Genomic DNA, 16,096 nt, shown 5'->3' with positions numbered 1-16,096 from the left:
TTAAGTTCAAATCCACCTTACCCAAAAAAAAAAAAACCTATTAATCTCTTGGCTTAAAGGTATTAAGTAAATCGACCTATTTCTCAAGGAGTCAAACTCTATTTTGTACATAGTTCTAACCATTAATAACACGTAAATCATCATAAAATAAACCAAGAATAGAGAAACATTAGGATGATTTAAATAGACAATAAAGTCTACAACCTGACTCACCTGAGTAGTGAACACAGCAATATAGTGTTCTGTGTTAGATAGACTAATACAGAATCCACTTCTTTCTTTGAACACAGTACCATGCAACAAGATTGGAAATGAGTGTCCGAATTCATATATTTCATATTTTAGCTTTGAATATATGAGGAGTCTTGTGCTTGAGTTTTGCCAAACAGTTCAGATAATATCTGAACAACAAAACGTATGTATGTCCAAGGTATTCCTAATGCACAAACACACTCGTAAGAGAGGCAAGTGAATTTACAAGAGAGTTCTTCTATGTACAATTGGATACAGGGACGGACTTAGAATTTTAAGTTAGCAGGATCCGGAGTATAAAAAAAAACCCCAAATAGACATCCATATAGTATTAAAAAATTATAAATACTCAAAATTTTTGTTTCGAAATACATTAGATGCAATCATTTACCAACAAAGATAGAAACAAAACCAAAACAATGTTTTTTTTTAATACTAGGCTGGCTAGTGTGTGTATATATAATTTCTTTTTTTGTTGAATTTAAATCATTCACAATGATAGTACTAAAACTTTAGCTTTTAGTACCTTAAAAAGCTACTTTATCTATTTTACCACCTCACTTTATAATATACCCAATATCAAATGTTATATTTTTTTTAATCACTTCATTTAAAATTATATAAACACCTCATATAATAATAAAGGAAGTGAGAGAATTTGAGTTTTTTAATTGAAGGAAGAGATATAATTTTAATAAAATAAAATATTTTATTTTTAACAACTTGCTACAGTCAACTTATATTTATATTAATTTACAATAGTTGCACCAAAAAAAAAAAAAAAAGTTTTAGCTTCTCTAAGAACATATGATTTTTTGGTCTTTTGGTGTTAAAAGTTTTTTTTTTTTTGCTAAAATACAATCACCATTGTGAAGGTTTTTATTATTTTTGTTAAGTTTTTGAATTAGATATTTGCTATTTGGTTGAAGCTAGTTGGGCTTATTGAGGAGAAGGAGGCCCAAGATTTTGGAAGGTGGCCCAATTACAAATATAAAATATATAATAACTACAAAAAAAAAAAAAAAATGGATCCAAGGGTTGGATACTTGGGCCCCACTTGGGTTCGTCCCTAGTTGAATACATATTTTTGCACACAATTTGACACAACTTTTACATTTATTAATGTATGATTAGATTACATCACTTACACATAGGAACCCCATTGGTACTTGTGAAAATTAATCCAATCTCAACTTAGACGTGTACTTTTTGTAGCAAAGTGTGTGCAAAAGACTTTTTGATTCACAAGGTTATCAATAATTCAAACTTATACTGAACAAGGACTTGATAGAGCAGAATGCATAAATACAAATCCTCACCATCTTATTCTGATTCTATTACAATTACATGTTGACAGTACAATTAGAGTAATTTCAGGCATAAGGTAGAGCAGAATGCATATACAGATCCTCAACATATTATTCTGATCCTATTACATTACATTTTGACAGTACAATTTGCAATATTTCAGGCATAAGGTAGAGCAGAATGCATATACAAATCCTCAACATGTTATTCTAAGTCTACTACTATTACATGTCAACAATATGATATGCGATATTTCAGGCATCAAGGTCGTTAAACTCATCCCATTTTAGAGCCGAGAACGAATAAAAACTCTTTTCTTATCCATTTTTGGAAGATGCAATTCCTTGTTGCCTTCGTTTGGTGTTTTCTTCTGAGGCTCTGGATTCTCTGATGTACTGACAGATTTGGCTGATATCTTATTTCCTTGCTTTGCTTTATGCATGTCTTCTTGCGTTTCCTCCATCACAGCTTGCAGCTCCTCCATTACTAATTTAAGATCTTCAGACTTATTCTCATCATTTAAAGAGGGGGAAGGAGGTTGATGCTTGAACCCTTCCTGCACAATCTGATGCACCTGCTTCCTACCTGCAATACTCAAGTGTGAGAAGAGAGATTTTAAAGGTTGGGAAACAGAAATAATGGTGTATGACAATATACATCCTTATTAATTTTAAAGCTAAAATGCAGTTAATGAAGATGACAGAAAAGATATATTTACAAATGACAGTATTGATAGTTACAAATTCAATAAAACAACTCTGAGACATTAAGCCAAACATAACCCAAGATGGAGTCATACCTCTACAAGAAACAGAAGAACCAAAATGATAATTGTAAAGTTCAACTTGATTTGGACCATTAGTATATCCAAGTTGACAACCTGTAGTCTAATCAAAAGATGTGATCTTGCATTGTATACTTTCTGAAGTTAAACCCATAACCCATGCTAAGAAAAGAGTGAAATCTACTCAGAGTGAAATCTACCCATAACCAATTAGGCCATAAAGGTATGAAATCTAGACAGCTCAATAAAATTTATTCCAGCTGATCAGGTTTCACGGCATAAACCTTTCTCTTGGTTAAATAACGGGTCAACACAAGGACACCTTGGAATCACTAACAATCATTATCATTTGGATAGTCAATAACTTCTTAACAATGCAACTGCAAAGAAAGCAATATCATCAAATATACACAGAAAATAACAGCTTCATGTAAAAAAATACTGCATTTAATGTATGACAAAGTTAGGCTACAACTAATAATTGGAAGATGACATATGTCCTTGTCATATGCAATGCACATGACTTACTAAACCACATTTAAGTGATTGTATACAATCATTTTAAGCGAGTCATGTGCATTGCACGTCATCTTCCTATTGTTGGTTGTAGCCTAGCCAAACCTTGTCCTTCAATGTAGAAGTAGCAGTCTTCTCATCGTTTTGAAGGTCACCCATATGGGTGTGGAATAGGCTATGTTCTAAGCTTGGAATGCTGCAGCATGTCCCATTTTTAGGTTTAATAAAAATTGGGCATCTCTCAATGATGCAATGTGCAGTGTCTGAGAGGAGCTTCAAAATCTTATGATTTTTCAAAAGTTATGTCATAAGGAACCCAGGATTTCCTGAGATGATGACTATGACTAAAAATTACTACTGCATAAGACTGGCATTTTAAACCTCATTTCAGCAAAGAAGCAGATATTCAATGGAAAACCATCAAAGATTGCCTCGGATATATCAACATCTTGGGGAATTTCCACTTTACAGAAATTCATAGCAAATCATTAGGCTTATGCATCTCTAAATAAGTTTATGGCGCAAAGAATTCACATCAGGCGGAGTAAATTCTTAGCCAAATTGTAGCTAAAAATCCTACCTTTGTTATTTTTAGCTACCCACTTTTTCAACTTCACCCCTATCAGACTCTCTATTCTTTCTCTGTTCCATTCATTAATTTTTATGTAAACGAATATGATTTTAGAACAGGTTCATACCAACACATGTATGCCTCCGATTTCCCCCCTTATAAGTTCGCCTCTTTCTCGTATTTTATTTTACTCAACCCCTTTCACCACCACCTCTCCCTTTTCATTTCTATCTCAAAGTCTCTCTCATCCTTGGATGTAGCTACTTTCTAGCAATGGATCATCACCAGCACAGATGTGAGTCCCAAGCCTGAGACCAATCAAACAAAGAGCCCATAAACAAGGCCAAAAGCTAATCACCCAAACTCTCCACATCTTCAAATGTATTAAGCTCCCTCCAAATGCACCACATCAAACATAATAGAGCTACAGAAGATCATCACTGACACATATTTAATTAGCTGAGGCTATTGCAGTTTGGTGGCACGGGTGATTTCCTTTGATGGCTTGCTTAAGGAAATCTCTATATCTTAAATTGTCTTATTGGTGATCGTTGTTAGAGAGTTTGAAAATTTTCAATAAAGAATCAAAAAAGCAATGGAACACAACAAAACTAGTGTCAAATTTAACCAATTCCTAGGAGGTCAAAAAATTGCACAGTGAATAGCCAATAGCCTTGTGCTCAGTGGCATAACCTAGTCTCCCTTATAAGAAGAACCGGGGTTCAAATCTGTCTTCTCCCACTTGTTGTAACAACATAATTATCAAAAAGTTGCATAGTGAAAGAAATGCATAGTATCATTATAAGACTAACCCAACTACCAAACAAGTTAAATAAATAAATGACGAAATTTACTCAATTTTACGTCGGTGAATCTAATTCGAACCATATATTCTTCCAGTATCAAGCTCCTCTAGCTTTCTAAGGCTTAAAGCACCCAAAAAAAAATGACACTTATTAAAAAGTAGAATCATAGCAATTTTAGAACAAGTCACACTTTCTAATAGAGCACCAAAGTCAACAAATCTAAACTAATAAAACCAACAAGGGATCGAAGTTTAATTTCTCCCCAAGAGTTCACGCTCCGACCTGATCCGAATAGAATTGGTTTTATCCTCCCCATTGGGTACTTCAGGGAAGGGGAAGTTCATTGCTCCACCTGCTGCTAATTTGGGGCAGGAAACATGACCCAGGTATATTAAAAAAAACATTTCATACATATATAGCTTTTTTTAGAAGAATACATTATGATGATAGGTATGGCTAGGCACATTTGGGGTATACCCTAAAATGACCAGTCAAGTTACCATTGGGATTCATCGTGTACTAATTTGACCTTGTAAACACCCGACGTGGGAAAAAAGTATTAAATGATACTACGTCACACGTATCAAAATCATCAATAATTAAGAGACATGCACGCAAAAATAACCATATCAGCATTCCACTGCCACTCTCAGGAGTGCTAGTGGGTGGTTATATTTGCACACACATCTCTCATTTATTAGATTTTGATATAGCTAACATTCTATCATTTGATACCAAATATGTGACTCAGCAAAACACACACTTAGATTTTGGTATGGCTGAAGTTGTATCATTTATGATGTTTTATGAGCAACTTTTAGGTACAAAGCACAAACAAAGCCTAAACGATGGGAGCACTGAACTGAACAAATCAAATTCAAACATTATTTAAAAAATAAAATTAAAAATTAATAAACAATCGCATATAAACGTAATGAGAGAGACAGAGAGAGAAGGGACCAACCGTTGACGGCTTTGAGAGAGTCGTTGACGGCGGAATCAACGGCGAACTTGCCTAGGTCCGTTAGGATCCGGTTGATCTTGTCCCGTCGATCAGGATTGGTCGCTTGCTCTTTCAGCATACGGATTCTGTCAATTCTAACGGCGTCAGACATTTTGTTTTCGTTCCGATTCATACACGGTGGGGTGTACTTTTGTGAAGTGTAATGGGTTTTGTGAGCATTTCCTATCGTATCATATCAATGTAAATATGTAGTAAGATATTGTCTAATTTGTTTTCTTTTTTATTTTTAATCTTTTAAATTCCTTGGTAGTTGGTAATTGGAAGGATAAAGGTTTTTTTTTTAACCGGATACTTAAGGACTTTTTAGAGGCTATTTTAATACTTTAGTTAATAGTAACTAGCCTCGTCGCATGCGCAAACTAAAGTAACTAATCTCATCACACACGCTTTGTGTGTGCGATGAGGCTTTTTTTTAATGGTCATATTTTGTATAAAAAAAATTATATTTAATTATTTTATATATTTATAATTTTTATTTAAAAAATCTAATTTATAAGTAAATAAATCAATTTAAAATTTAATAGGAGAGTGGTTTTATTTTTTAGGCAATATTTTTAGTGTTAGTTAAAGTTGCATTTTTACCAAATTATTCTTTAATTTTGTCTCTACTTAAACATAGGACTGTAGGGGCATTTTTGAACTAAAAAATAAGGAATCCAAACAGGGGAAGCCCCTTAAATAGTAGTATAGATGATGATACAAACAAAAACATTTTTACAACAATTTTATGAATACTAGCCTCTGAGCACATGCTCACGCGCGTGCTCAGATGCTCTTCTATTTTTTGGGTAATGGTTAATTTAGAGCATTTATTATAATTTGGGATTACTACATTTCCCGATCACAAAAGAAACCTAGGGGTGTGATGAGTATTATGCATTAGCAGGTGAAATATGTTAATAATTTGCATCCATTATAATTTTGGATTACTATATTTTCCCATCACAAAATTTGATACTTAAATTTTGTGCTTTTTTTAATAGCAATTCAAACACAAACTCTCACTAACATATTTTCAAAAGTTTTCCCTTTTTATTTTTGTATAGGAATTCAAACACAAACAAAACTTGAGGATAATTCAGTAAAAATATATCATTAACTCCCACATAAAACTAAACTATTATTTTTTTCATCAAATCCTAAATTTCAACCTCTTTTATCTCTTCCTCTATTTTTTTAAAAATTGCTGTTTTTTAAAAATTGCTATTCCTTTAAAATTTCAATTCTCACTTTTTTGTTCTTCTAAATCTCTTCTTCCCTATTTGAAAAGTATATTTTCTATTTCAATTCGGTTACTTCTTGGTCCTTCCTTTCTTTTGTTTTTTTTTTAATTTTATTTTTTTATTTTGTTAAACTCAAATACTCTTACTTGTTCGGTTACTTTTTTTTAATCTTTTTTTTTTTGGGAAGTACATTTTTTTTTGAACCATTTAGGGAAGTATGTTGGGTTACTTTAAAGAAAAGAAAGAAAAAAATGTCAAAAAAAAAAAATTCTCCTCTCAAAATCTCACTTTTTTAAAATCTCAAACAGAAATAATTGAATTTAAACAAAGTGATAAACATCAATTTGTTATTGATAAACTTCTCAAATTCAAATCCTTTAAAAAGAGTTTGTGTTTGAGTGAAAAGTTTGAAAATATCCACACACAAAAGGAAAAGATAAGCCAAAAAAAAAATCTGATACACATAGATAAGTATATTTTCTATTTGAATTCGGTTACTTCTTGGTCCTTCCTTTATTTATTTATTTATTTTTTTAAAACTCAAATACTCTTAATTGTTTGATTACTCTTTAAAAAAAAATTAGATAAGTATTTTGGGTTACTTTGAAGAAAGAAAGAAAAAAAATATCCTCCTCTCAAAATCACGATTTTTTTTTTTTAAAAAATCTCAAACAAAAACAATTGAAAATTTTTTTTGCAAGCAAACAAAAATAATTGAATTTAAAACAAAGTGATAAACATCAATTCATTATTCATAAACTTCTAGATTCAAAATCTTTAAAAAGAGTTTGTGTTTGACTGAAAAGTTTGAAAATATCCACATACAAAAGGAAAAGATAAGCAAAAAAGAAAAAAAAAAAAAAAACTAATACACGTAGATACAAATGACAAAGGTATACAACAAACACTCAAATAGAGTTTTATGCCAAAGCGATTCCTTTTGGGCTTTATTATACATATAGACAACTTCAAAAAAAAAAAAAAAAAGAGTTTGTGTCAGTTAAAACTTAAAATTGAAAAGTTTGAAAATATCCACACAAAAACAAAAAAAAAGAAGAAGGAAAAGAGAAGGAAAAAAGAAAAAGAAAAAGAAAAACAGATGCATGTTGGTGCAAAGGAACAAAAATGAAGAAGGAAAATATAAAGAAAAAAAAAAGATTTTGAGGCATGTGATATTGAAGTCAATCACAGGTAATAAGCAATAGTCAAATACCATTGAATCCCTATAAAAATCTCATTCACCCACAGGTAAGTACAACTCAAATTCTAAATCATTGGTAGCCATGGAAGGTAAGAACTCAAACAATAGTCAATGATGAAGAAAAGAAAGAACAACTTGCAATTTAGATTAGAGATGCAGAAGATAGAACTTGAAAAGCCATTTAAATTGTGTAAATTATGTTGAATTGTTTAGAACCCAAATCTGAAAATAGAAGAAGAAGAAAGAAGAGGACTTACCATTGAGACTGAATTTGTTTAATTTGAAGAAGAATGAAAGTAGATGTTATTGGGTTGTAAACTGACAAAGCGTACGTAAGTTTGTGGGTTATTAAAGTAAAAAAGTTTTATTTTACATATTTATCTCTGTTAGTTAAAAACTTGTAAGTATATGGTATAAGGGTATTTTAGAATTATAAAAATTAGGAATCCAAACAGGAAAAGCCCCTTAAATAATAGTATAGATTAACGTGGTAAATTCTTAGGGCCTGTTTGGTATTAGAGTTCAAACTCACATTTTTACATTTTAAATAACATTATACACTTTTTCACACACTTTTTCACCCAACATATTTCAAAAAACTACAAAAATCCATCTCAAACTACAAAAATACCATTTCAAACTACCCCCTTACTAGTTCTTATTTAGAGCTATCTTTGATATCACTTTTTTTTAATAACTATTTACCACATTAGTATTTTGTAAGAAAATTTGTAACTTTAGCATTTTCCTTTAAGTAAGGAATATATGTAGGAAAAAATTTGCTTCCAAATATGTTTAAAATGTTTTTATTTTATTTTTTGTTAACGTGTAAACTTCACCCTTAAAGTTTTGGGGATCTTTGGATTTTACTTCCTTTTTAGATTTTGGATTATATATTCTAAAGTTATACTCCGTTTGCATAAGTGATCTTTCTGTCCATATATTCTGTTAAATGTCACATAAGAGTGTCACACATGTTTAGTTAGTCCAATAGAACGATGCCACATCATTTTCTTAGCCTAACAAAACTTCAAACAATTTAAATAAAAATGACTTGGCATAATTAATTATGTGACATCATTTGATTGGATGAATTAAACACATATGACATGTTTATGTGCACTTAACGGAAAATATGGACGGAGAGGCTACTTATAGAAAACAAATATAAATTTCGGAGGTGAAATTCATATTTTAATATTTCAGGGTATAAAATCTAAACACCGCTAAATCTTAGGAGTGTAGTTTGAACTAAGCTTCTTTGTTGTTGTTGTTAATCCACATGATGGCAAATAAAGAGAAAAGTTGAACATTATTCCACTTTTATTATTTATGAAATTGCCCATATATTATGGGCTTATATTGAAACTTAACCCATTCTAAATCAAATTTTTAGGTTTTATCCATACCTACTCTTGGTTGGCTTCTATTATATAGTACAAAGCCATAGCAAATTTCACAGTAATGAAGGTAATAGATTGTAATTCATATACAGTAAAAAGCGATGTTAGCCGTGAAGATTAGCATCAATTTCTTTAAAAAAAATCACAAATCCTTAATTAATCCAGCACTAAAGAAACTGTCCAATTCCACTAGTCTCTCAATTGAATCCATTATTTTGGAAAGATTGGTATGACCCAGCACACGTTCCCATAACACACACTTATCTAATCCAATTCACATCATCTGGGTATCAAATCATAACTTTTAAAATTAACCATAAATAGGAAAAGGAATGCTAAGACATCACTCGAAGGACCAAGCTTTCTCCTTCTTGTTTTTGCTTTACTCTTAGGAGTAAAATTATTCTTGATGACAAATGTTTTGTGTATATCCTCTAGTTTTTTACCTTTAATTATGTTTGCAGCTCTCTGGCATACTTGGTCTAACAAGTCCTTGCCTTTGAGACAACTTGCAGCCTTGATGAGATCATAGAGAACTGCCTGACCAACTTTAACAAAATCAGCTTTGTAAATTGTAGTAGCTTGTTGAGTTCGTCCTTGCTGACTGTCTCTTCCACATGCTTCTTGCACCACTATAAGACCATGCCAATGGAATCATGTCATAAGAGCAGCCTTCCTTGATCCTATTCTCGATGATAAGCAAATTAATTGATACTTATAAAGAAGTAAAATAACTGGTCTAAAAGGGGCATTAATTTTTTTTTAAAAAATGATTAGCTTACAAGAAACAAAGTAAAAATAAAAATAAGATGAAAAGAAATAGATATGTGTGATACCTCCAGTCCGAGTCAGCAATTGGTTAGCCCAAGTAAACCTGGAGTCGTTGAATTTGTTGAGTTATTGTTAGGCAGTTTAATTAGTAAAAAACTGAATTTGTTAAGCTTCTAAATGTGTAAATTAGAGAGGAGAGACTCACACCTCTATATATAGGGCGAGGCTTCTCACGCTGTTTTGTGTAGTCATTGTTTCAGTTCTCTGTAATAATATAATTTCTCCCGGCTCTCTATTCTTCATTACTCTGATTCTCTTTCTATTTGTGATTTCTCCAGACACTTGCTGTGCTATATCAATGTGAGCTTGAGGAAGAGAAACTAGACCAAAGTGGGATATTGATGACTGTGTTTAAATAAATAGAACTAACCATAGAGTGAACAGAGCCATACCCAGTTCCCTAAGAACATCTCACACTGTTCATTGAAGTTTACACAAAGGTGAAGGACATTTTGGAACGATTCGAAAACAAAATTGAGCATTAAGCAGAATCATAAAAATGCTTTTGGTAAAATCTAAATTATTTTACCAATATTCACCTATAAACTGTACATCAAGATGAATTCCTCTCAATCAACAGCTCACCATTTGTGGGGAGGCAGAAGCTTATAAAAGAACACCCACACAAAAACAAATGAAAAAAAAAAAGCCCAATAAAGAATGATATGCTTTATGTTAAAATTCAGTGGTAAAAGATATATCAACAAAGACATTTGGAAAATTCAAAGAGCAAGATTAGTAACCTGAAGGGGCTATAATTAGAAAAAGGACTCTCAATGCAAAGTAAACAATTTGAACACATGTCCAAGTTGGTCTAAAATTCTTTAGGGGAAAATTTTCTAAAATTACAAATAAAAGTGTGATGGAAAGAAAGAAATTATCAACATGGGGATGTTATACATATCGTGTGAATTGACAAAAGGGTTGAATTAAATTCTTGGCATTGGGATGGTCCCACTCCAGTGATTCCCACCATTGTTTTGGAAATGCTTTTATTATTTGAAGAGAGGGATGTGGGGATGGTTGACCATCAATCAGGGGCAGTGAGAGAGGGATCCGCTTAAGCTTCCGGCAATAACGTACTATTATTTCTTGGAGGGAATCACAAACTAGTACTGCATTATCATTGCAGATGATCTTCAATTGAGGCAGATCCCACAATTGCAAATGCCTTAGTCTAGGGAGAGCGAATATGGTAGTGCCAAGCCCTTTGTCCTTATTTTCTTCTACTTCATTTTCATCAGATGCTGCTGCTGCCACTATTTCTTCAATTTGGCGACAATCTTCTACGTGAATCTCTTCCAAGTTTTGGAGGCACATCAACAACCTAGGCATGAATAACTTCTTTATATTTGGACAGTTGTATATTCTAAATTCTTTGAGACAGGCTAAGGTGCCTAATGGCGGAGATTGTGATAAAGCTCTGTCACACCTAATAAAGTCACTTAAGTTTTGCAAATATGCAAGCCGTAGTGACTCAAGGCTTTGAAGAGTAAGAATGGAAGAGGGGGATGAATAATGAGACAGCACATGCTCTACTCTATTACACTTCTTAATTACACAGGCCTTCAAGTTATTGGCATTTTTCAATGATGAAATACCACATAAACTTCTTACATCATTGCACTCTTGAATATATAGGAACTCAATATCTTCTGGGAGCAAAAGGGAATCTTCTCCTCCACCTCTACTTGTACTTAAACTGCACCTTTTTAAGATTACACGTTTGTCAAAGGTGTCACTTTCAATTGGTGTGACATCTGGGTCATCTAATCCCATTTGAAGTAGGTAATTGCTAGGTCCTCCCACTTTTAAGGATTTGACATATACGTTAAAGTTTTGGAGTTCACTGAATTGTCCGCTAAAAGTTTCCAATCTTTTCAAGTGTGCTACCTCCTCTCCATTCACTTTTAATGTTTCAGATGATCGGTAAACAACAAGATATTGGAGATGAGAGAGTTTAGTGAAAGTCCCAACAGGTAACATCTTTAGATTGGGTGCATAGAGATCCAAGTATCTGAGGCTGACCAACATTTCCATACCATTAGGTACTTCACTAATTCCTGTATGCCAAAGATCCAACCTCCTCAAAGCAGAAAGCTTTGCTAATGAAGGGACGTGTTCTATTTTATCACATTCTCTAAGCAGCAACGATGTAAGATTCTCCAAGTGGGAGAGTGAATTTGGCAAATATTCAATGCCATTATACGATAGATCGAGAACCATGAGCCCATGCATATGCACAAAAAAAGAATCTGGTATTCTTCTTAGACTATTATGTTGAAGCATCAACGTTGAAAGTTTAGGACACCTTGGTGATAAACTAGAAGGAATTTCAGATATTTTGTTGTACATCAAAGAAACCTTCTCAAGATCCTTTGTCCATTTTTCTTCATCTGGTATATCCTCCAATCCAACGCCAGCTTCTACCATGAATCGAGGACTCACAATCACAATTTGGAGTGCCATGTCCCTAACCAAATCATGCATCTTGATGCACTTCATCTCATTTGGGAAATCTTCTATAATGCCGTCCAATAAGCAAGAATTTTCAAGTTTATTCAGAATAGTGTGACCTCTGTCAAACTCTACCTGCCTGCTCTTCATTCTGTCAATGAAACCTTCATCAATAAACCTTTCTATCAACTCCTCTCTTTTAATTTTATAATCTTCAGGATATAGTGAGCAGTATAGAAAACAATGTTGCACTTTTGAATCATTCAAGCTCCAATAGCTAAATCTCAGTACTTGAAAAACCTCAGTTTCCATGTCATCTTGTCCTAGTTTTGATTCTTTCAAAATCTCCAATGCATTCCTCCATTCACAGATGTCATCCACTCCTCTCATGCTTCCAGCCAGTACGGTTATGGCAAGTGGCAGACCTGCACATTCTTTTGCAACAGACCTTGCAATATGTTCTACTTCAGGAGAAAGTGAAATTTCGTTCCCAACTTTCTCCAAAAATAAGCTCCAAGCTTCTTCCTTTGAAAGGGGCTCCACCTTGATTTTCACTTGGCAACCCATCCTTCGACACACATCTAATGATCTCGTGGTTAAAATCAATTTGCACCCATTGACTCTGACAGGCATTCCCACCTTCTCTAAAACAAAATGATTCCAAACATCATCTAAAATGAGTACAGATTGTTGTCTTCTCATCAAAGCCTGGGCCAATTTTGCCGCCCTTTTCTTTTCATCATCCACGTTTGAAAGGTCTAGATTCAGTATTTTTGCAATATCATTCTGCAATTTATGAATGCTAAAATCTTGTGATACTGTGATCCAAAAAACATGATCAAAAGTGTTTGGATTTTCTATAAGTTTGTTATGGATATGAGTCACCAAGGTTGTTTTCCCCACTCCCCCCATTCCATAAATGCCAATGATTAAGACCTCATCCTGCATTAGACATGTCCAAATCTTATCCCTATTTGTTTGAAATGTTTGACCCACCAATTTTGTTGTCAACAATGCATCTCCTTTGGTCTCATGTGCTTCAAATGTGAGCCCTCCAGGAAATCTTCCTTGATCCACAAGTTGTGTCACTTCTCCAGTCAGCTCTTCCACTCGTTTCCACAACTGTAAACGCCCAAGCAATCTCCTTTCTTCCAGTGTTTGCTGCAGGCTATGAACTTGCCTGTTTATTCTCTGTACATTTGTCAACCAATTTTCAACTTGCTGCCTTCGTTTCTTTAAATATAGTGACTCTGCATATTCTAGTTCTTTATTTATGTCAGCTTCCCTGCTGCTCAGATCTTCCAATTTTCTTTTTAGTTTTTGCATCTTTTCATCAAGGCTATTGCAATAGCATAGCTGTTCCCCCATGTCAATTATTTTTCCCAATTTTGCCATACCTAATACCAAAGAGGCAAATTTTAGCCTTTCACATTTGACTCTGGAATGAAATCAATCTAAAGAAAGTTTTGTACACAACAACACATTGTTTCCATCCAAGATGTTCCCCCCCCCACACACACACAGAGGGATCAACATATTAAGCAAAAGAATAGGAGAAGTACTTTTTTGCTAGGTTGACAACATGGCTATTAAGAGGGAAGATGAAATAAAACAAAATTTGATATTAAGGACCAATTCTTTATGGCTAAGATATCATTACGGCTCCAAAAATAGTCATACTAAAAAGAATATAAAGGTATAAAGAAGAAGATGGAACTGTTCTTTCATGATTTAAAATAAATTTTTAGCCTATCTTAATTTTTAATGAAAATAAATTAATTAATACAGTCCTATTCTTTCATGATTTAAAATATCATCACCTCTTTTTAAGGAATTGCTGAAAAGAATAGTGAATGATTGCTGGCAATGTGGCTTCAGATACTTAGTTCAACAACTGATGCATAAAGAGCTATTTTAACTTGATGTAATTAACTGCCTGCATAGATAAGTTGGCCACCAGGCATATACCAATGGAGATGCAGTGACAACTTGGCAACATTCTAAGACAGATAAGGGTGTCTAAGATTACTCAAACAGAATTTATAGAGGACCTAGCATCAGCATAGCACAAATATTAGTCTAACATAGTTAGATATCTTAAAAGTACTTGAATGTAGAAAAAAAATCACACACACAAACCAAAGCGAGCAGAACATATTCTGGTTTTCCTGAATTAGAATGGAAAAAGTCTGTGAGTTGAAAAATTTTCAGAATTAACTGGTGTCTTAGAGAAGAGTTGAACAAAACTACAGTGTACTGACGGGAAGAAACATATTTACCCTGATAGGCCAATTTCTCCTTTCAAGGATCTTTAGTTATGAGAATTTACAATACTTTCCTGTTGTAGTATTAATATTGTTTTAAAGAAAAAAGGGGTAAATTACAAATCACACCATATAGCTTTAACATGTTTTCAATTCAATACTTTTACATTTTAGTCCTTTAATTTGTTTTCAATTTAGTATTTTTAACTTTCCATTAATAAAAAACGTAAAACTTATCCTCAAAAACCGACTTGCAAAAAATGAGCCTATATACCCATGGTTAAGTTTACACTTAATTCATATGAGACACTAGGATTATAATAATTTCATTTGTCTTGGAGACCAATTGCAACAACATTTATTACCAACATGTATTCTGCTTTAAACACTATCTGAAATGAGTAAACTAAATAAGTTAGCAGTTCATGCAAGGAAGCAAAACTAAAGATGCGAACATATATAGGCAAAAACAGAAACAATGCTCATGCAAGAGAAATTTTGGTGTGATTGCTTATTTCTTGAGGCACCAAAAGCCCTGGACATAAATTTATTTGTTAACCATAATATTGATAAGTAATCTTGAAGAAAAACCAAAACTTCTTACATTACATATTAAAACCAAATTAGCGCAAAACAAGCTTATGGGTTGTTTTCCACCAAGAACTAGAAGAAGAAGAAGAAGAAGAAAAAAACAAAAAGAAAAAAAGATACCCAATATGAGAGAATTAAAAACTCCAAACAAGAGAGCAAAGGAAAGAAACCAAATATAAAGGCATCCAGATAATTTATTGTAATCAAGCTTGAGAAGGTGGTACTCACTTGAATTGGATGGTTCAGAGTAGAGACGATGAAGAATGAACTGTAGACTTCTATTTCTCTAGCAAGAATGAATGGAAGATTAGCAGTAAAGTTGAAAACTCATAAGGGTACAGAAGCTTTTTTGGATATTATATTGCGCAGATAGCATGTGGGGACGGGGTCATCAGTCATGCAAGGACGAAATGGGCAAATAGCCCTAACGGCTGAAGAATATAGTTAGTAGGCACTGTTTCGGAACTTTATAGAATACTAGCATCTCGACTCTTAGAGAGTCGATTTTGAGGCTATAAATCGTCTCTTATATAGTCGATTTCTGTGGGTTGATCAGATCTGATATGGTGATTTTCCACGTGGCGGCCACCTGGAAATCGAGTTTTTAAGAGTCGATTTATATATCGACTCTTAAATACTCGGTTTCCAGGTGACGTGTATTTGTGACTTGAACCACCTGGAAATCGAGTGTTTGAGACTCGATTTCTAATAGGGGTTTTTCAAATTAACCCAAGTCCAGCCTCTCGCACAGACCAGACCTCTCTCTAGCGCCTCTCTCCACTCTCTGTCACTCACCCTCTCACTGTCGCAGACCTGTCGCGGCTCTTCACTCTCTGTCACTCACTCTCCCTCTCGCGCCTCTTCA

The 16,096-nt window shown here is 33.4% G+C and overlaps 2 protein-coding genes across 3 annotated transcripts; both read right to left on the bottom strand.

The window, feature by feature from the left end:
• Positions 1–1,556: 1,556 nt before the first annotated feature.
• Positions 1,557–5,457, bottom strand: LOC142638406 (uncharacterized). The gene is made up of 2 exons (XM_075812441.1): positions 5,202–5,457; positions 1,557–2,145 (listed from the first exon to the last, which is right to left on the bottom strand). Exons 1-2 carry the CDS (start codon positions 5,371–5,373, stop codon positions 1,847–1,849), a joined length of 471 nt encoding a protein of 156 aa, XP_075668556.1. The 5' UTR covers positions 5,374–5,457; the 3' UTR covers positions 1,557–1,846.
• A 5,273-nt stretch (positions 5,458–10,730) lies between these two features.
• On the bottom strand, positions 10,731–15,575 carry LOC142638445 (disease resistance protein SUMM2-like). Of its 2 annotated transcripts, XM_075812480.1 has the most exons (3): positions 15,460–15,575; positions 14,197–14,427; positions 10,731–13,773 (listed from the first exon to the last, which is right to left on the bottom strand). In XM_075812480.1, the coding sequence occupies exon 3, from the start codon at positions 13,769–13,771 to the stop codon at positions 10,814–10,816; it is 2,958 nt and encodes a 985-aa protein (XP_075668595.1). In that variant the 5' UTR covers positions 13,772–13,773; positions 14,197–14,427; positions 15,460–15,575; the 3' UTR covers positions 10,731–10,813. The 2 variants fall into 2 exon arrangements, with proteins under 2 accessions (XP_075668595.1, XP_075668596.1); XM_075812481.1 differs by lacking the exon at positions 14,197–14,427.
• Positions 15,576–16,096: the final 521 nt, after the last annotated feature.

The sequence above is a fragment of the Castanea sativa genome, chromosome 6, assembly GCF_040712315.1.
Source record: "Castanea sativa cultivar Marrone di Chiusa Pesio chromosome 6, ASM4071231v1".
In the NCBI taxonomy this organism is placed as follows: Eukaryota; Viridiplantae; Streptophyta; class Magnoliopsida; order Fagales; family Fagaceae; genus Castanea; species Castanea sativa.
Note: the sequence above shows the minus strand (reverse complement) of the source record. Positions and strands in the feature narration are given on the sequence as shown.